The following is a 22,718-nucleotide window of genomic DNA, read 5'->3' as shown; positions in this document are numbered from 1 at the left end:
CAACTGTTGAAGTTTGGAGAATCCATAAAAACACTCCACAAGGTTTTTCACTGAAATTGCTTTGCAAGAATTTTCAGTTTTGACTCTATTCTGGGGGAGCCAAATTGGAAGTAGTATGGGATGCTTAATTGGGGTGGCTTTTGCTTCCAATATGACACAGAACTCCAGTCAATGCACCTGTGTTCAAATAAAAAACCTTGACTCTATGTCAAAACATTGGTAAATGAATACAAATTTATATTTTTAAAGAAGATGTTTAAAGTATCATTTTTATGTTTTGTTGTTCTAAACACTGTTAGATGCATTGACTATTATCCTCCGTTAAGGCTTACTGTAGGGCATCTGATGATTTGGTATCAGTAAAGGCAGACTATCTAAACTGGTAGAATTGAATAGGATTCTACTTTATGGGTGCAGTGTACCTTATTTTACTTCTCTATTTATGGTTATCTATTTACAGTTTTTAAAATAAAGAATACTGCAAATAATTCTTTGCACATGCATAATTGTATTGTGTGTAAATATATCTATAGGATAAGTTTCTATCAGTGATATTGTTGCAGTTTATTTTGACAGCTTTAGAACTGATTGACTTTTGCTTAGGATTTATGGGCTAGTCAGAATTTGCTTTGTGATATTTAGACTTGGTGTTGTCAATTTTGTCAGCTAGCCTTTTTACTCTACACTTGTAGTTAAAATAATTGAAATTTATGTAGAAAAAGTTTGTTTATGATTTTGAATCTGGACTTCTGTAGCCTAAACACCCACTTCCCAATTGAATAATTGTTTTTATAACCTTACTTTAAGGATTTTTTTTTAATTTATAAAAGTTTTTGATAAAGAGAGATATCTTAGACAGATAGCTATCATATTAGAACAGACCATACCTCCTTTCTGCTCTGCCAAGAATCTGTGCTTCCTAAAGATCAATCCAGGGCATTTGGCAGCTATAGGAGATGTAACTAATCTCAAAAAGAATGACAATGACCACATTTACAGTTAATACTGTTCTTCTTTTCATGTCTTTTGGCTATTAAAAATTATATTTCTATAAATATAAACATTTTTAGGTTACGTAAATAATTCACAAAGTTTTCTCAATTTGCTTTTAGATTAAATTTTTAATATTTTCCTCATTTTGATAGTAAGAAAATGAATTGTAAATAAAATTTCCATTACGTTTCTCTATCCTTGAAGTTTGTCTCTTGGGTAATACATATCTTGTGATTCATGAACTGCACAGAAAAAAAATCCACAGGATTTTGTCAGCTACATTCTATGAGCATTTTCAGCCAGATTTCAGTACTTGTTTAGATTTATATTATTTTGGGAGAATCTTAATTTGTAGTTAAAAAATTAAATATGTTGCAAAACCAATTATAAACTTCCTGTTAATGTTGAACTTTTGCTAGGGAAAGATTCTGAGGGGAATTTCCTTTATCCTTTTAAAGGGATAAATATTATTCAAATCACCTTAGTAACAGTTGGACCACAGTCATGCAACTAGTTTAGTATCACTTTCTAAGTTAGATGGTGTTGGTCTGGAGTTGACAACATTGATTTTCTGTGAAGTTTATGATTTATTATTTTTTAAATAAGGGGAAAATTTTGCTTTTTAAGACATTTGCGATTTATCACTTGGTTTACGAGGCAAAATAGATTTAACCATTTTGAGAACTGTGAGTTATTTTCTATGTGAAGAATATATGTGGTACCATCGTTTTTGATTGGGTTTCATAGTGCACATTATGTAAAAGAAAACAAATCTTACTGTCTCTTTTATGATACAGCAAAGTGAAGACTGAGGATCCTCAGTGTGCATAGTGCATGCATGTTATGTGTGTGTTATGTGTGTATGCATACATATGGGTATATATATATTTTTACAAGTTTAAAAATAATATCAGTGACTTGAAAATAGTAAAGGCTTACCAGATAATCTCTTTGTAGGCCTTGGAGTAGCATTGTTTTTTTTTTTTTTTTTTTTTTTTGGTTATTGATGGGTAATAATGCTCTGGTAAATCAGTCTTTTTTTTTTTGAGACGGAGTTTCGCTTTTGTTGCCCAGGCTGGTGTGCAATGGTGCAATCTTTGCTCACTGCAACCTCTGTCTCCCAGGTTCAAGTGATTCTTCTGCCTCAGCCTCCTGAATGGCTGGGATTACAGGCATGTGTCACCACGCCCAGCTAAATTTTTTTTTTTTTTTTTTTTTGAGGTGGATTTTTGCTCTTGTTGCTCAGGCTGGAGTGCAGTGGCACAATCTTGGCTCACTGCAACCTCTGCCTCTCAGGTTCAAGCAATTCTCCTGCCTTAGACTCTGGAGTGGCTGAGAATACAGGCGCCTGCCATCACATCCGACTAATTTTTGTGGTTTTAGTAGAGACAGGGTAATACCATGTTGGTCAGGCTGGTCTTGAACTCCTGACCTCAGGCAATCCACCCGCCTCAGCCTCCCAAAGTGCTGGGATTACAGGCATGAGCCACCATGCCCAGCCTAATTTTGTATTTTTAGTAGAGATGGGGTTTTATCATATTGGTCAGGCTGGTCTCAAACTCCTCACCTCAGGTGATCCACCCACCTTAGCCTCCCAAAGTGTTGGGATTATAGGCATGAGCCACTGCGCCTGGCCTGGTAAGTCAGTCTTAACCTCAGTTACTTCACCCTAAGACAGAGCTGGGTAGAAATCAGAAGACAAGAATTAGGAAAAAAGGAAGAGGCAGTGACCCATCTTAAGGTTTAGACTGTATTGTTGGATTGCGAGTAAATTAAAGCCTTTCCTTTTTTGTATGCTTATAGACCTCAGGGGTCACATTCTATTCCTGAGAATAGTAGCTACCATTGGTAGTGAAGTATGTGTGCATGCATCCTGGATCTAATTAGGTGGTTGTGCTGCTTCCATATTTTTGGAACATTATTCTGACTTTATTTGTTCTATTTGTAGATAAGAACATTCGGAGGAACACATCTCTCCCCATGTAATTATCTCATTTAGAATTTGCCTACTCAGATGGCATGGCTAAATGTTTTAGGTACAGGGAAAAGCTGACTTTGGTGGCAATTTTTTATGCTGTCTTCTCAAATTAAGAGGGTCCTCTATTCAGGAATGTTTCCTGCATAATGAATAGACATTCCTTGAAGCATGATGACCCCCCACCCACTGCATTTGAATGTAGAGCAACATCTTACATGGAAAAAGTGATAGTATAGGAAGCACAAAATAATGTCAAATAAACTCTAATTAATAGCTTCACAGATTCAAGAAGATACTGTATTGACTAAATTAGTACACATTACTATGTAAAAGGATCATTCAGAGAACAGTGTTCCTGAAAATAAAAAAAATCTGATCGCCTGCCCTCCTTTATCCATTGCTAATAAACAGACAAACCAAAAGTCACTACCAAGTAGTGAAATGGATATAGCTAAAAATCAAATATTTGACCTTGAAAATAAGTCCATGATATCACCCAGGATACCAAATAAAAAGTAAAGTGGTAAAAATACAAATGAAAAATTAAGAGACGTCAAGGATCCATCAATTTTTAAATGTAGGTTCCCAAATATCCAATATTCATTGTAAAAGAAGTCTCACATGAACAGAAACAATGGAGAGAAAAGTACTCAAAGTGATAGGATATTTCCTTAATCTAAAGGAAATATCACGAATGTGAGACTATAGATAAAATTGCCAATCAAGGGCCAAGCAAGAATTATGAGCAAAGCCAAGACATCATATTCTAGTGATATTTGTGATCTCCCAAAGTTAATGAAAGACATAGTGACAGTTTCAGGTAGGAGAGGATGAGAAAAATATTTGGTTAATGGCCTAGGTTTGTAGCTAGCTAGCCAGATCCTTGTTCTTTCACTTATTTTTTTTGTTCATTCAACAAATGTTTATAGAGCACTTACTATATGCCAAAAATTTTGTTAGGTTATATAGACACAGTGGAGTAAAAATAGTCTGATGACAGAAGTGAACAATAATCACATTGTAAATAAAAATAAATTACACCTGTGATAACTTCTACCATGGAGTGTTTTATAATGCTGAGAGCATATTACAAAGGGATTTTTGACTTAATCAGGGAAGGCATCCCAGAAGTAGCGGTAAGTAAAGTGTGAGTAGGAATTAGATTGCGAGGAGAGAGAGTAACACGTACAAAGGCCCATGGTTAGGGGGATTGTGATAGACTGAAAGGACTGGAAAAACTCATATGTCCAGAAAGCAGACATGCAGTGCAAGACAAAGCTTGGCAAGTAAGTAAGGACCCGTACTATGTAGGTGTTTTACACAAGAAGAGTGGGAATCATACATCAGACTTCTCATCTGCAAGACTAAATACTAGAAGACAGTGTTCTGAGAGAAAATGATTTTAAGCTTATGCAAACTTTCTAGAAAGAATGCTCATGGATACACTCTAGAAAATCGGGGTGGGGGAGGGAGAAGAAAAGAAATTCCAAAAAAAAGATGTACGTTAGAAGAAACAATGTACCACCTGGGTATGTAAAATAAGCAACCCTCAATGGAAGCTGAGAAGCAGGCCTAGAAATCAATGGGTTCGATTGGGTTAGTAAGTCAGAGGGCTGCAGGAAATGTCTTTGGGGAAAAATTGTATAATTAAAAAGTTGGAAATACATCTGAGGCATGCTTCTGCTGTAATAAACTATGTGTTTCTTATCTGTAACAAAAGAGAGAATATAAAGAGAAAGCAGTTAGAAGTTCAAGGGAAAAAAGAAATCTGTTCAAAAGTCATGGTGTTGAATCTGTTTTTCAGTAAGAGAATTAAGGGCATCACATTTATGATGTCTAGTCACATGTTTGGGCTTATTCTTGACATTCTATTTATGTGTGTGCATTTCCTTGCTTTTGCTTCTATTTCTTTTCCTTTTGATAAATTGAGTTTTCTTTTCAAACTGTTTTGTTCTTCCTTCCTTTTAAAAAAATTTTTCTTTGTTTCTTTAGTGGTTTGAGTGGTACATCCAATATCTATTTTTAATAGTGGCTAACTTTAAATTTTAAAAACATACTTTAAAAAATTCAAGATATAGGCTGGGCACGGTGGCTCATGCCTATATTCCTAACACTTTGGGAGGCCGAGGCGGGCAGAACACTTGAGGTCAGCAGTTCAAGACCAGCCTGGCCAACATGGTGAAAGCCCATCTCTACTAAAAATACAAAAATTAGGCATGGTGGCATGCACCTGTAATCCCAGTTATTCAGGAGACTGAGGCAAGGGAATCACTTGAATCTGGGAGGCAGAGGTTGCAGTGAGCCAAGATCATGCCACTGCACTCCAGCCTGGATGACAGAGTGAGACTCAGTCTCAAGTAAAATAAAATAAAATAAAATTCAAGATATAATTCGGTATCTACAGTAGCCCCCAAACAAGATAAAACTTTTAGCAAACTTTCTACTCTTCTGCCTTCTCTTCTTACCTTTTACTTAAGAAAAATCAAGACTTCTAGTTTCGTGTTGTTAAAATTTCTAAATTTATAAATATCTGAATATGAGCGAGTCGAATATATAAAAAACACAAAAAGTAATATGACAATCATCTAATGACCGAACATTAAAATCAAACATGCTAACATTTTGCGTAATTTGCTTCAGGTCTCTGAAAAGAATTGTAGCTATAACCAAAGCACCGTCCCCCACTCCTTCCTCCTGCCTGTCGTCTCAGAAGTTGTCCGGAAATTGCTGCTGCTTGTTCTCATTCATGTGCTTGCACTTTTATCATATATCTGTGCACTCATTTAAAAAACCCTCACACTTTAATTTGGCCAGGTAATACAGGTTAAAATTATAGGATACAAATTCTAAACCTTCAAAAGTGTGTAGGAATTGTTCCACCATTCTAGAAGTTGGTCTTCCAGGGTCTTCTTTATGCCTCTTTGAATGTCCTATAGCATCCGTTTAAAAGACCTTACACACGGTAGATGTTAATGTTTATTTTCCACCCATAATTTAATGACATTTCTACTCATTAATTTTTCTTGTTTGGGATGTATGTACTAGGCGCTTAGCTATGACTTGCTAATTCATCCAATGGAAGATATTGAGTGTCTGCTGTCGTCAGACAATATTCTAGATTCCAGAGATACAGACAGGAAAGAGGTAGCATTCCTTCCTTCATGAAGTTAATATTCTTGTTAAGGGAAGATAAAACAATAAACATGTAAACCAATAAATACAATAATTTTGGGTATAAATAAAGGATATATCATTTGGCTATATCATCATGTGATGATAATAAAATGGGAGAATGTGGTGATGGTGGTGGGCTGTTGCTTTGGCTAGGATAACCAAGGATAGCCTTTTTAAGAAAGCGACATTTAATAAGTAAATAGACATAAAAAGCTGCAGAGAGAGTACTCCCAGCAGATGGATCTATAAATGCAAAGATCCTGAGACAGAAATGGGCTTTGTCTGTGTGACTGGAACCTCGTAAATGAGGAGCGAGTGGAAAGAGATGAGATCCAAGAAACTGGCAGGGCCAGTCATGTGTAGGGCATTATGGATAGCAGTAAGGATTCAAGTAGGAAGACTTTGGAGGGTTTTAAGCAGGAGAGTGACTTAATGCAAATTGATTTATGCTTGTTTTGTACAAGCTGGACTTTAGGGAAGCAGTGTGGAGGAAGAGGAATTGGTTAAGAGCCTGTTGCAATTGGCAGATAAAAGGTATTGCTCACTTGGCTAGGGTGGTAGCAGTGGGGAAGTGGTTTTTCCTGGCTTTTCAGCACCTGAATGGTCTGTAAGAATGGCACTAGCATACAAGTCATTTCAATGTGGACTTTCCAATGTACAGTTGCAGGATGAGAGTTAGCGTCTGTTGTAGGGTATGGAGCTTGTACGTGCGCGATACACACTACTTAGTGTTAAGGAGAGTACGCCAGAGGGAAGGCAGCTTTGGCATTCTCTTGGGTACAGGAAAGTAGCATTGTGGTGATCAGGAGAGTCTAATGAAGCTAAAACTGTCATCCAGGAATGTTAAAAAGAGAACATAATGAGTATTCTGCTCTGCTTTAGAGCTCTGTATGGTGTTATTATCCTTCTCTAAAAGATAAATGTTGCTCTCAAGAGTGAGTAATGAAAATACTAGAGCACATCACACAATAAATGAAATCATGAAACTTTAAATGTATGCAACATGTGCTGTGACCAGGAAGGAATGGCACTGTTGAACACCAAACTAGATGGAGTAAAATCGGTATCACGGTGGAAATAATATAGAACAATAATACTGCGGAGATATCTCAGTTAAATTATATAGTTTCAATAGTCAGGAAAAAAGATTTTATAATTAATCTGGGTTATTCTTTTAGAAAAAGCATTAATCTCAAAAAGCCCATCCACATACACCCCCATTATAATGAACCCTTAGCTGCAAGACTGAGGAAGAATAAGCTTTGCATCTGTGGCCTATTTTTCTGACATAGGCTCTGTTAAGATACATAGCATTGAAGGATTTCATAGCTAACTATGTATTATGCGTGTACCTTAATAGCAGAAATCACAATGTAACTACAGAGATGAACTAAAATTTGATTAGATTCTGGGATACCACGCTGCCTGACCTGAGGGAATAAACAATTTAGGGAAAACAGAAAAAGCAACTTAGGCACTCACTTATTTTCTCCCTTGATTCCCACCCCAGGTCTCTGAGATAGGACTGTTTCTGGGATCCTCATTTGAAAAACAAGAAGAGTGAGGCCACCTTGGGCACAGTGCTGATGTAGAATTGATTTACCTTGACTTGTTTTGGATCTGTGGGATGTCTGGTTCTTTTGTAAAAACACAACTTTGCCAGCCAGACTAGAAATGCTTTCTGTGTTTTTCATCAAAAATCTTGGACACTGTCTCTAGAGGTCTTCTCTGGCAAGGACTGTTTTCCTCTTTAACTTTGGTTCTTGCATTCCATATGTAAGCAAAGCTCAACTAGTTAGGAAAAAGTCATTCTAGAAAAAAAGACTGTAATTGTGAGACCAGATGGTAAGCATTATTCAGCTGATGAGGTTGGGTAGATTTGAGGGAAGGTGTGGTAATATGATCTCGATCTGCAGCTGTGACCTGTTGTTCCAAAACAGCCTCATTCCTCCCTGCCTTTTGCGTCTGCATTCCAGCACCTCTCCCTCCATCTTTGTGGGCATTGGGGTCCTCACAGATTGCTTTGACAGATGCATCAGGGAGGAATAAAGCTTGTTCAGGGAAGGACAACCCACGGATCTGTTTTGAATATCCTCCACCCCATGTTACTTGTAATATTGGCAAATCAGGGAGAATATAACCACTTTTGTTCAGCATGCTGTGAGACAGTTTCCCGTGACACAAATTGCCATGAGCCTATTTACATGTAATTAAGGCATTCCCATTTGATGTCTTGCAGGTACCTCAAACTAAATACATACTGAACCCAGCTCATCAGCTCTCTTCTTCTCCTTACCTCCCTTAACAAAACACCAGCAAACATTTTCTCCTGTGTTTCCTCCTTCAACCAAAGTGAACATTTAGAAGTCATTCTAGACTTCTCTGTCTCATCCATCTCATGGAGTCCGTCTCCTAAATACTTCTCTAGTCCTTCTATATCTCTTCCCAGTGCTGCTGTCCTGATTCTGGCTTTCATTATCTCTCTTCTGGAATTTGGAAATAGTTTTGCCTTTACTTTATTTTCTTCTTCCACTCTGTCACCAATGTTGTGTCTTAAATGAAAATCTGACTAGTAAGGCCAATGAGATTACAATCCCATAGTGGGAGGGGTGGGTGAAGGTCTTTATTTTTTAAAGAAGCTCTGCAGACTGTTGTAATGTGTGGCTAGGGTTGAGAATGTATGCTGGACTGGACAAATTTCAAATATCTTAGCCAGATATACAAGACCTTTGTGACCTTGGACATCTTATCTTCTGCTACTTCTGTTTCTGACGTTACAATAAATAACCACACTTCTTCTTCCTTTTTTTTTTTTTTTTTTTTTTTGAGATGGAGTCTTGCTCTGTCACCCAGGCTGGAGTGTGGTGATGTGACCTCGGCTCACTGCAACCTCCACCTCTTAGGTTCAAGTGATTCTCCTGCCTCAGCCTCCCAAGTAGCTGGGACCACAGGTGTGCGCCACCACGCCTGGCTAATTTTTGTATTTTTAGTAAAGATGCGGTTTCACCATTGTTGGCCAGGCTGGTCTCGAACTCTTGACCTCAGGTGATCCACCCACCTCGGCCTCCCAAAGTGCTAGGATTACAGGCATGAACTCCCGCACCGGGCCCTTCCTCTTGCTTTCATACTGTTGCATACCATTCATTGGTGTTGTGCCTGGGTTTGTGGGATTCTTCTATCAGAAATGTGCTGGAAATATACAAACTACTCAAAGCACTATGACTACTGAGTACTATATTTCATTCCCCATCTTGGTAGGTGATGGCATTGACCCATGAGAACCTCCAAAATGATTTGCTTCTCTATGTTGTCTCTCTATTCCCTCTTGTTATCTTCTTCATACCCTAGGAATCTCTTTATAATTAGGATAGTATTGTCTCAGAGCCTTTTGACATGCCAGCTCTTCCTTGTCCAAAACACATTTTCACATTCTGCCCTTGGAGAATCTATCCTAGGGCTCTGCAACACCAGCTGCCACAAGTCTATGCCACTCATGTAAGTCATGGTGGTCAGGTAGATGCGCAGTTTATAGAGGGCTTTTACAAGTTGTATCTCAGTTTGATCCTCACTGTGCCATGTGGAGGAGGCGGGGAGCTATTATTTCTCCACTTCAGAGGTGCTGAGATGGAGGTGTTTTAACTCTTATCAACCTTTCAGGTGTATGCTGAACTCTCTATAGATTACATGTTGATGGGGTCCACAATGCACATCTCAAGTCCTATAACCTGATTGAATTATGGTTAGCTTCTTATTATTAAAGGGGTTTAGGTGTGGCTTATTATTGTTTTCAGAAGCTCAAGGGGAAATCCTTAATTTGAGCAAACTTCATTTCAGAATATCCATTCATTATGGGTTAGGAGCCTCATCCCTTGAAATTTTCCAGCCCCCATTTTCCTTTTCTGTAGTGCATCCTCATCTTTTGGTCAGTTTGATCCTTGAGGCCTCTGTGAAATAGGAGGGGGAGCGGGGCGCAGAATTTCCATATGATTGGTTTTAGATGTTGATTTCTGAGGCCTGTACTGTGAGTCACTGAAATTATTGGATTGAGTCTTGACGATCCAAACACAGAGCGTTGGGACTGTGTGGTTGGGCCTAATCCTAGTACAAAAACCAGTTCCTTTCAGTGAAGAAGAAAAGGGAGAGGACTCTAGGTTCCTCAATGAAGCATCCATACATAGTAGCTCCTGTGTCAGGCTGTGGTGTTTCCCACTTCCTGCCTTCAGTCTAGCAGGGTTCCTTGCATTTCTTGGTCTAAAAGTAAGGCTCATGGGCTCTTTCTGGAAAGATCTTACACCTTTTAAATTTTAACATGGGAAGAAATTATAAACAACAAATGACAGTATTTGAATTCTCTCACTTTTGAACAAAGTCAAGCAGCTTAAGTATGTGAGAATAAAGATATTCCCTTCTGTTGCCTAGGAGAAAAAGATCATTTTATTTAAAATCTAGCTATTGAGATGCATGTTCCTTGTGTCTAATCAAGTTCTGAATTTGAACTCAATTAGAGCTTTGATAAAAGAAAGGGGAAAGGAAACTTGAAAGAATGCTGTTCCATTCATGAAGGGACTGTGTGTTTTTAGTTTCCAAGTAAATGGCATAATGGGACCATGCATTTTCCATCCAAGCATTTTCCATCCTGAGAATAATTCCCTTCCTGGCTTCTCAATGAATAATGCATTATTTCTGAAACCCAAGAGGCATTCCTTTGATTTTCCTTTATGTTTAGCTTTCTGAGTGATTTTCAAGCAAGGAAATTCAAGGACTTGGAATGAATGCTTTATTAACATTTTTATTGAAGTTCAAATTGCTCCTTGGCTATTATCTCCTGATATTTGAAGTATTTTTTTCTCTCCAAGGAAAGTCTAAGGTATTGTATTTATTAGAAAATGAAGTACCTTGGCCAATCTTCAAAGTGAACAGCAGTTTAAAACCAATACACATTTGTGTTGTAGAACAAAGAGCTTTATGGGGGTACTTTTCTCCTTTATTTTCATTTCCCTGCTGAAAAGTTTCACAAAAGAAAGCTCAGATTCAAAAGTGGGCTGTTTGGAGACTAAATCTCATTTGTTTACATTTTGTGAAACTAATTCCTTGAGGCTGGACCAAATCCATGACCCCAGTCTAAGCCTGCATCCACCAAAGCCAGCGCCATTTAAATCTGAAGATGCAAATGCCCTTCTGGTATTGCCCCTACTTCCGCTCTGCCTGATTACACATATGTAGCCTGCCTGATTACACATATGGGGCCCATTAGGTGAGGTGCAATGGGACACAGTAGTGCCCACCGCTGTTGGCTCATGTTCTTTCAGTAGAAGATCCCCAGCAGAGTCTGGAGTAACACAGTGGTAGGATTTAATGCTAGTTTACGACCTCCATTTTCCTGGGATCCAAATGATGAGTGATTTCAGAAACTAAATGAAGTAGAATTAAGCATCTCATCTACATTTTCATTCCTCTTACAGTTATAGTAAAATTGTAATGATTCAGAATAATTGGGGGAAGAAAGAGAACAAAGTTGATCTAAATTAGTAAAACATCTGAAACATTAAATTTGGTTTAAAATATTTAGTGTTATCATTTTCAAGAAGTAGAAATGTAATATTTTCTAGAGCTTGAACTCTGGAGGCAGCCTCTAAGAGCAGAAACTCTGGAATTTTTCTGCTTTCCAGTACTGTGGCCTTGAGCCCGTTATATAAATTTTCTGGGTCTCAGTTCCTTCATCTGTACAATGGGGATATTAGTTTCTATGTCATATGGCTACTGTGAAAATTCAATGAGTTATTACTGGTAAAGCATATGGGACAGCACTATGTAGGTAGTTGTTGAATAAAAATAAAACATAGATCTTTTCATTGAAAATCACAATTTCCAATACAGATTGAGTGATTATTTCCTTAACACTCGTTTAATCCATACAACAAACCTTATGAGGTGTAACTATAATCATCTGCATTTTTCAGATGGGAAAATTAAGGAAAGAAAGTAGTTTGCCTAAGTTTACCTGGTTTATTACATATCACACAAGGATTTGGGCCCAGACAACCTAAATCCAGAAACTATGCCTTAATTAAACATTAAAGGACACTTATCATTCGTGCTTATCTTTTGCCTGAAAATAACACTGCTATTAAAAACCATGTTGTTATGTGAGGTGAAGTGTTTCCTGAATGCAGTTTTTCATATCTCAATTGCTTATCAAACTCTTTGTGTATTGCTCAAAATAATAATCATCAATGTCTCATAATTACTTGATTTTAGTAACATCCAAAATAAAATTTTAAGTTAACTATCGTTAAATTTTTTCTGATTATCTCAGGAAATGAATATTTCATTTGCGACAATGATTGGTGGCTTCCAACTTCAGTATTTTTATATTGAACTGAAATCATTTCACTTTATGGTCGCATGTTTTATAATATTTTTTCATTCTCTTTTTAAAAATCCTCCTGATCCCTATCCTTGTCCTTGTAGGGGCCTTTATCATCTGCTGGACTCCTGGATTGGTTTTGTTACTTCTAGACGTGTGCTGTCCACAGTGCGACGTGCTGGCCTATGAGAAATTCTTCCTTCTCCTTGCTGAATTCAACTCTGCCATGAACCCCATCATTTACTCCTACCGCGACAAAGAAATGAGCGCCACCTTTAGGCAGATCCTGTGCTGCCAGCGCAGTGAGAACCCCACCGGCCCCACAGAAGGCTCAGACCGCTCGGCTTCCTCCCTCAACCACACCATCTTGGCTGGAGTTCACAGCAATGACCACTCTGTGGTTTAGAACGGAAACTGAGATGAGGAACCAGCCATCCTCTCTTGGAGGATAAACAGCCTCCCCCTACCCAATTGCCAGGGCAAGGTGGGGTGTGAGAGAGGAGAAAAATCAACTCATGTACTTAAACACTAACCAATGACAGTATTTGTTCCCAGACCCCACAAGACTTGATATATATTGAAAATTAGCTTATGTGACAACCCTCATCTTGATCCCCATCCCTTCTGAAAGTAGGAAGTGGAGCTCTTGCAATGGAATTCAAGAACAGACTCTGGAGTGTCCATTTAGACTACACTAACTAGACTTTTAAAAGATTTTGTGTGGTTTGGTGCAAGTCAGAATAAATTCTGACTAGTTGAATCCACAACTTCATTTATATACAGGCTTCCCTTTTTTATTTTTAAAGGATACGTTTCACTTAATAAACATGTTTATGCCTATCAGCATGTTTGTGATGGATGAGACTATGGACTGTTTTTAAACTACCGTAATTCCATTTTTTCCCTTACATAGGAAAACTGTAAGTTGGAATTATCTTTTGTTTAGAAAGCATGCATGTAATGTATGTATGCAGTATGCCTTACTTAAAAAGATTAAAAGGATACTAATGTTAAATCTTCTAGGAAATAGAACCTAGACTTCAAAGCCAGTATTTGTTTAGGTTATGAAGCAAACAATGCTCTAATCACAATATTAACTGTTTAATTAAAATGTTGTAACAAGTATAAAACAGGGAATGTAAGTTTATTACCAAAGTGATATATATTCCAAAAAAGTCATAGAAGATGAAGCACTGTAATATTGTTCCCACATATTTAAAATACCCAAGTACAGTCTAATTACCAGTATATCAGAGGAAAATTTTCATAGTCTTTGTTAAATAATATACTCATCATAGAAAACTTGAAAAATGCAGAAATGTATAAAAAAGCAAAAATGATTACTGACACTATCACAACCCAGAAGTAACCACCTTTAAAAAGCAACCCTCATGTATGCCTGTATGTGTATTGTATACTTTTTTTTACATAATTGGAGTCATGCTGTAAACAGTTTTATAAGTAGATCTTTTTCATTGCAAAATTGCCACATTTTCTTATGGCATTAAAAATTTTACAAAAATATAATTTTAATGGCTATATTATGTTCCATTTAATGGATGCAACTCAGTTTATTTAACCATTCCCATGTTGTTAACTATTTAGGTTATTTCTAATTTTCATTATTATAAAGTTGCAGAAATTTTGTGTACATAAAACTTTGTCCATATAATTGATTATTAGGACATATTCCCATGAAGGATTCTTTTTTTAAAAAAATGTGAAATGTCATCTTGTACTTATCCCTTTCATAAAAAGGGATTTCCTGCTTTTGTACTGCATGGGTGGCAGTTGTGAGGAAAAGCCAGTCAAATGACCTTTTAACAAAAGAAATGCGGTGGTCACTTTAGTTGAGAGTGACTTTTTAATATAACAAGATCAACTAGAAGAATTCAACTGTCTCAAGAATCAAGGTACCCCAATATATCTCGCAATTCCAAACTTTGTTTGAGGACTCGCTATCCAGCTCTTGGTAGCCACACCTGCAATGTGAAATTGAAGAAAATGCAAAGAAACCAAATGTGCCGAGTGAATAAAGGATTGTCATATCAATTAGTGTGGATCCATCTGTAGCAAATGGGTTGAGTGTGTCAGTATGTGGTTGGTTACTGTGTATTCGCCAGGAATCACCCCGATAGGCTGCCGCCCTATTAGGTGATACCTGTTTAATACATTGTCCAGGTAGACCTGTAGTTGCATCAGTTTGCTGTAACAAGTAACCAGTGAGGTAACACAGTCGTGAAGCAGGTCAGGGGAGGTCAGGAGGATGTCTGAGAGAAAGAAGTCTGGGAGATGAATGGCTGTCTAGGAAGGAGGATGTCAGTGCACGGTTAGTGTTTGAGCAGAGGGCAGACTTGTAAAGTACCTGTAGTGAAAAGAATGTGAGGACCCAATTAGCAGAAAGGTGTTTGCAGATACTTTATACAAAATACAGAATACTTTATATTGGAAGTGAGAGAAATGAACTTGGACTTTTACACATGTGCATATTTTTCTGGAGGCTATATGGATTATTTGAAATGAAAAGCATACTAATTGGACTTTAATAAATCATTTTCAATCAGCGTTTGGTAATGTGTGGTTCTGGTCAGTGCTATTTCTCTTGTTCGAGAGTCTTCCAGCTTGCATTGCGTGGGTGTTTTTCCCACTATGACCTCCTTTATCTCTCTGTAACAAGGGCTGCTTAACCCTGAGGCGGAGCAACCATGTGCTCCCCCAGCCCCCAACTGCTTTTTTTCAATCTGAGTAATAAATCTTGCCAATGTCTGGGAGATGGTAGTTTATGTTCCTTGAGAGAAGACAATTTATTAAGATGGTACTTTACCTCAACAGGATAACTGTTAGAGTGGGTTTCTTTTTGAAAGACTCTGATTTTACAAAAAATTTTGACAACTTTATGAAACACTCTCACTAGTTTATAAAGTCACAGTGGTATTTCTACTTATAGGTTTAATAACCAACAAGATAAAAGTTATATATATATCTTCCAATGTTATAACCATTATAACATTTTCAGTATACCACTAAGGTGTTGGAAAAAGATAAAATATTTATTCAAGTGAATGTCTCAATGAGGATTCGGAAGAGAATTCTGAACCTTTAATTTTAGGTGGATATAAGATTGTTAAAAATCAAATATATTTGAACTGGTCTTTACAAATTAGCCACCCCTCACATATTCCTCTTTTTAAATTAGTGAAACCATAATTTTCAAGACCTAAAACCGCAACTAACATATAATTAATGAATCTTATCAGCCTTCCTTTTCTCCTTCCCAGTTAGCTATTGTTTTAGGTTCCACTGTTCATCTTCCAATTTATTCCAGAATTCTCTCAACTTCTGAAATATTATATACTGCTTCTAGCTCTTTCCCTTAAAACCCAGAGTGTGCACTTATGCTAGGTAAAAACTGTAGAAACACCTCTTTTATCACATTCCTTCACTATAACAAAGTAAACAGAACATTTTAATGAAAAGAGCTTTTGAAACAAAGTGCTAATTGTTTCATATCAACTGAGCTTCACCTGATTCCAAACCCCATAAGAATTAGGGATTATTTGTGGGTTTAGAATGGTGGTTTGTGAATGAGGTTGGACACTGCATGATAGAAGAGATGTATGTAACTAGGAGCCAGGATGTATTGTTAATCTTCCTAAGCAAGGGCTGTTCATGTTCTAGCATTCACCTGCATCCTGTGTAGTCTACACAGCAAATTCTCTAATTCTTCTCTTAATGTTATAAAGCTCATAGTCATAGACTATTAGCAAATTATTAAATTATAAACTTAAATAATAAATTATTAGCAAATAGTCTATGACTATGAGCTTTATAACTGAATATGAACTTTAATGATGTGACATGTAATGACTATTTGAAAATATGCTGGATTTGTGAACTAAGGCACATCAGTCGAATCCACTTATTTTTGTATGACCTATCAGCTGAGAACAGGTTTTACATTTTTAAATGGTTGGGAAAATATTTTGTGACACATGAAAATTATAAGAAATTCAAATGTCAATGTACATAAATAAAGTTTTATTGGAATACAGCCATCCTTATTAGTTTATTAATTCCCTATGACTGCTTTTGTACAATTAAATACTAGCGCAGAGTGGAGTAGTTGCAACAGAGACTATAACGGCCCTCAGAGTCTAAGATATTCACTCTCTTGCCCTTCATTGAAAAAGTTTCCCAATCCTTGATTTAGAAGATTCCATTTTCAATCATGCTATCCTCATTTGACTATGGATGTTCATTAGAAGAGGAAGAAGGAGAAATTGGGCACAAGCTTCCTTAATCTAGCTCTAGCCTCCAGAGAGAATTCTGAACCCAATTTTTTATGCTAAAGACAAATTGTATTTTGGAATTTATGGAAAAGCTAACCAAATTTACAGATTTTTGTGAATAAATTGCCAACATGATGCCCCATCAGCCCTGAATACTTTCTTATGTAATTCCTACAGATAAGGACATTCTCTTTCATAACCTCAATGCAATTATTAAAGTCAAATTAACATTGATACAGAAACTATCATTTAATTCACAGATCCCATTCAACCTTCATCAATTTGTCCAATAATGTCCATTATAGCAAAATAACCTAGTCCAGGCTGACTGGTTGTATTATCTTTGAGTCTTCTTAAATCTTCAGCAGTCTCTTCTTAGCTTTTTCTTGACCTTCATGACTTTGTCACTTAAAGATCACAGGTCATTTTTTAGAATGTCTCTCAACTTGGCTTGTCTGACATTTTAAATTGTATTTGTCATTTATCTTTAACAAAACAAGAAAGAAACGCGCTGTGTTTCTTCTGACCACATCCCATCAAGCAGCACATCATGTTCATTTGTCCTATTATGTACTTTGATTATGTAGTTAAGGTGATGTCTAGTAGGTTTGCCACTATGAAGAAAACAGATACCTGTTGCACACATACCCTCAATCATTTTTTTCCTTTGTAATAAGCACCCTGTGGAGAGGTAATTGGGACTATGTGAGTATCCTGTTCCTCATCAAATTTTAATGTCTAGTTTTAGCATCCATTGATATTTCTTGGATGAATTAATCATTATTCTGATAGTTGCCAAATGATGAATTTCTAATTCTCTTTTCAAAACGTATTAGCATTCTTCTGTGAGAAACTTTTTCTCTCATTTATTCACTCATTTATACCCGTATGAACTCATGGGTTCCTGTTTTGTTTAATTGCTTATACTGCTACTGTCGCTTTCCAGTTAAATCTTTCCTCTTGAGATAATTGTAGATTCACATGCAGTTCTAAGAAATAATATGGACTGATTCCATATATCTTTTACCTGGTCTCTCCCAGTGGCCAGTATCTCACAAAACCGTAGCATAACATTACAACCAGGATGATGACATTGATATAATCAAGGCATAGAACCAGGATGATGACATTGATATATCAATGATGACATTGATATATAAGGCATAGAACAGTTCCATCCACAGAGGTTCCTCATGTTGCAATTTATAGCTTCATCCAACTCCCTTACCCCCATTCTGACTCCTAGCATTCACTAATCTAGTCCTCATTTCTTCAATTACATTTAATAATTTTCTCATGCTAAGACTCATAAGACTTCTCTGTAACAATGGGTGTGGTGCTGATACTTCCCTAGAGTTAACAGACAGGGAGAGAGAGTCTCTATACACTTGAACTATAGAATATAGACTATATATAGTCCAGAGAGAAGCCATGCAAACAAATATTTCAAGGAATACAGAAATGAGTAAAGTAGAAAGTGGAAGTATCCCCTACAGTTTGGAAGTTAGACCACAGATAATCTGTTGCACACATGACCTGATAAACAGACATTCACAAAGTGATTTTACTTTTTTTTTTTTTTTGAGACGGAGTCTTGCTCTGTTGCCCAGACCGGAGTGCAGTGGCACGATATCTGCTCACTGCAAGCTCCACCTCCCAAGTTCACACCATTCTCCTGCCTCAGCTTCCTGAGTAGCTGGGACTACAGGCACACCTGCCACCACACCCGGATAATTTTTTTGTATTTTTAGTAGAGACGGGGTTTCACCGTGTTAGCCAGGATGGTCTTGATCTCCTGACCTCATGATCTGCCCACCTTGGCCTCCCAAAGTGCTGGGATTACAGGTGTGAGCCACCACGCCTGGCCGTGATTTTACATTTTTGTTTGTTTTGTGGAACTCTCAACGTCTCTTTGGCATCAGGAAAGCCAGACTTCATTTTGTTTCATGTGTGACATTGTTTATAATTTGCATCTTTTAACTTGCATCTTTCATGAAAGGAATCTTTGTATTTTCTATTGTGAAGAACATATAGTGCTAAGTAGTACTTAACACTTGTTTATGTAAATGAAATGTGTGAACTACAAGTAAAGGCATGCTTAATCAAGAAACGCTCTTTAATTCCACAATCCTGATAAAGGGTTTCCTTCATGTTTAAGAATATTACAGTCAAAATTAAGTCGGAATAATGTAAAAAAAAAAAAGCTTAAATCCTTTGATGATATGTTCTACCAATGTGTCTGTGTTTTCTGAGTAGTAAACTTATTTTGCTATGCTTTGGGAAAAATTTTAATAGCACTACTGTGCTGCATGGGTAATGGGATTTACAGCTCACAGAAAACATTCATATAATTTGTATTTTGATCTTTGTGATAACTCTTACACATGAGGAAACAGTCTCAAAGAAAAAATTGGGTGTCTAATATTTGTTGTTTATAGCATTATTTGATGGCTAATTACGTATTCTTTATATTTGTAATCGATAATTCCTTATATATATTTATCTATTGTGGCTCCCCAAACAAATTATGAGTTCCTTGAGAAGAGGTATGATGTTTTATATATTTTTTAATCCCTCAAAGAATTTAGCACAGTAAAAGAGAAGAAAACATGATGTCATTAACAGGTACATGAACTGTGCTGTGCGGTGTTCATATTATTGCAGGCATGCCTGTATTCCAAGCTAGAAAACAAGTTATTAATATTTGAGAGTAAGATAATCTTGTGCTTTCCATTACCTTTTTATTATGCCAATGACTAGAACAAAACTAGAAATATGGTGTCACTCAACAGTTCTTAAGTGAAAATTTTATGACCATAATTAGATGTGGTAGTTGATGTTACCACTATCTACCACTCATTCTTTGACTTATTCATCTACAAATATTTTTTCAGAGTCTTCTGTGTATCAAGCTCTTACGATGTTGCTGTGAATGTGATAAGCAAGATCTTTAATAGAACTTAGAATTTAGTTGCAGCGAAGGAGAAGAAAATAAGTTCAAAATAAAAGTACAAATTGTATTAAGAGTTATGACGGAAACAATGGCATGACATAGAAATTAAAGGAAAATAAAATGGATGGTGGAAGGTAGGGAGAAGAACTATCTTTGAAAGGATAATTTAGAATGCTCTGTCTTAGAATGAGAACTGTCCTGTCAAAGCCACTCACCTTGAGCCTGAGTTGCACAGAGGTGTACCCCTGTCAAGCTCTTGAACTTGCACTCACTCTGGTAATCAGTTCACGTCAAAACAACCCATTAGAAAAATTGGCATGCATCTAGCATATGCAGATAGGAATTTCAGACAAGATGTGTAAATGCTTAGTGAGAGAAAGCATGCCATTTGGGAAAGAAGGGCAGGTATAGACTGTGAGGACGAGGCTTGAAAGGCAGGCTGGCGTGATGACTTGAGTGATTTTGGAAGTGATTTTATCCTTGAGAATTGTGGGAAATAAGCTAAAGGATTTAAGTTTAAAAAAAAAACCACACAATCTGGTTTACACTTCAGAATAAATTGGAGAAGAAAGACTGAAGGCAAAAGATAGGATCAGAGGCTGTCACATTAACTGAGACAAAAGATGAAGGTGGCGATGGAGGTGCAGAGATTAATGGATTCAGGGGTGTTTGGGATGCGGTGATTGTTTGGATAAAGATGTTTTCTCAAGTTATGACCTTGAATACTGGATGGATGGGAATGTGATACGTTGAGATAAGGAACATAAGAGCAATTTTACGGAGAAAAGATAATGAGTAGAGCCTTCAAATGAGAATTTTGTGGTAGGAAGGTGGCTTTGTGAAACTTGAAGCTCAGGATATATCCCTGGACTGAAACTTAGATTTTGGAGTCTGATTTTTTTCTGCTGCCATCTTGCTATATTCTTCCCCAAGATGAGAAGTACACAGCCTCTGATCTGCTTGAATAAGAAGAAGGGAATGAGCTAAAACAAGGAGAAATAAAAAAAGCAGAACTTAATATCTGAATGTATTATCCAGAAACATGTGAAGCTGTTTCTTTTCAACAAAATAAGGTTATGTACCATGTATTTGATTTTTAACTTGATAATACATTATAGATATCCATCCAAGGTTTAAGTATGTGTCTGCCTTGCTCTGCAGTTGAAGTAGAGATTATTACAGGTCATCAATGTTTTTTTTACCCCTCTTTCCTGGACTCTTGGAAAGCTACAACTCTGTTAGGCAGGTTTGTGCAACTAGTTATGTCCAGTGGGCTGTGAGTGGATGTGACATCTGTCATTTCTAGACTTGATGAACTAAAATACCCCATGCTACTTTTCAGATCTTTTTTCTCTCCTCCTCCACCTTCCAAAAGCCAAAAATAGAGGCGGCAGAATAAGAGAGTGACATCCCCATCAGCTTGAGTGACTATGTAGAGCAAACTCCCTGATGTCTCATATTGAATGGACAGCATTATCAAGTCTGAAAGGAAAATAAAATCTCACTATGAAAATCACTATGCCAAAAGGGAAAAATTCAGCTGAAATCTAAGTCATGCAAGAAACTGCTTTTCCTTTTGTCCCTAAGCACACGGCTGCAGAGAAAAGGCCAGATATCTCCACAGGTAGCTACTCTATGTTCACCTTATCTTATGTAAAGTGCTGATTTACTGAGCACCAGACAAACACATAATTGACTTTTCCCCTACCTGCTCCTTTTTTTGTGCAACACATTGATTCAGTAATGTGACCACACCTTCTCTCTTTCCCCTCCAAACTGCGTTTCCCCTTTAAATACTGAAGCTTTTTTCTCTTTGGAGAAAGGCACACAGGACAGACTGTTTCTGTGATTTCTGTGTTCCTTTCTTCGGGGGATGGCCTTAATGTTGACAAAATAAACTTCTAAATTGAGAATTGTCTCTGATAATTTCTGATTTACACAAGAAATAAGCATGTGCTCTGTTTTCAGTGAGATTTTGTCATTCGTTACTGCAACATAGCTTATCCCAACTGATAAATAGTATTCAGTCTTGATGAGCATTAAAATTGACTTTTGCCTTTTCCTGATTATAGGAAATGGACATTTAATTTTTTATTTTTTGTAAAGCATACCAAAGTGCACTCCAAAAATACTGTACCAGTTTATAGTACCATAGTGTATGAGACTACCTTTTAACCCATCTCTTCATCAGTATTGGATACTATCAGTCTTTTAAGTTTCTTTAATTAAAAAAGAGTTTGGCCAAAAACCCCCAAAAGACTTGTAGGTTAAACAACACACTTCTAAATAACACATGGGTCAAAGAAGAAATCTCAATAAATTTAAAATTTGAACTAAATAAAACATCAATTTGTGGGATGCAATGAATGCGGTGCTTAGAGGGAAATTTGTAGCAGTGCATTCACATACTAGAAAAGAAGAAAGATCTAAAATCAATAACATTCCTCCTTAGGGAACTTTTTTAAAAGAGCAAATTAAATCCAAAGCAATCCAAAGAAAAATAATAAAAATTAGACAGAAATCAATGAAATTGAAAATAGAAAGTCAATAGAGAAAAATCAATGGGACTAAAAGCTGGTTCTTTGAAAAGAGAGAAAATTAACAAACCTCTAGCCAAGCTAAGAAAAAAAGAGAAAGTCTCCAAATTACTAAGATCAGAAAAGGAAGAGGGGACATTACTACAGATCCCATGAATATTATAAGGATAATAAAGAAATACTATAAACAACAATTCTATGTCCACAAATTTGATAACCTAGATTAAATGGACCAAATCTTTGAAAGACATCTGCCAAAACTCACACAAGAAGAAAGATAATCTGAGTCAACCTATACCTATTAAATACATTAAATCAGTAATTAATAACCTTTTAAAACAGAAAGCATTGGACCCGTGTGGGTCTACTAGCGAAGAAGTCTGCCAAATATTTAAAGAAGAAATTATACCAATTGTCTATCATCTCT

The 22,718-nt window shown here is 36.7% G+C and overlaps 1 protein-coding gene across 17 annotated transcripts in view; it reads left to right on the top strand.

Moving 5' to 3' along the window:
- The window catches only part of LPAR1 (lysophosphatidic acid receptor 1), a 169,562-nt gene extending 154,487 nt beyond the window's left edge, over nucleotides 1–15,075 (top strand). For all 17 annotated transcript variants that reach the window (XM_003777424.5, XM_009244736.4, XM_054520438.2 and 14 more), the window contains one exon: nucleotides 12,617–15,075. In XM_003777424.5, the coding sequence (XP_003777472.1) occupies nucleotides 12,617–12,918 (302 nt within the window). In that variant the 3' untranslated portion in view covers nucleotides 12,919–15,075. The remainder of the gene's footprint in view (nucleotides 1–12,616) is intronic.
- The last annotated feature ends 7,643 nt before the right edge of the window (nucleotides 15,076–22,718 follow it).

Source organism: Pongo abelii, chromosome 13, assembly GCF_028885655.2.
Source record: "Pongo abelii isolate AG06213 chromosome 13, NHGRI_mPonAbe1-v2.0_pri, whole genome shotgun sequence".
In the NCBI taxonomy this organism is placed as follows: domain Eukaryota; kingdom Metazoa; phylum Chordata; class Mammalia; order Primates; family Hominidae; genus Pongo; species Pongo abelii.
The sequence above is the reverse complement of the archived record's forward strand: the minus strand, read 5'-3'. Positions and strand labels throughout refer to the sequence as shown.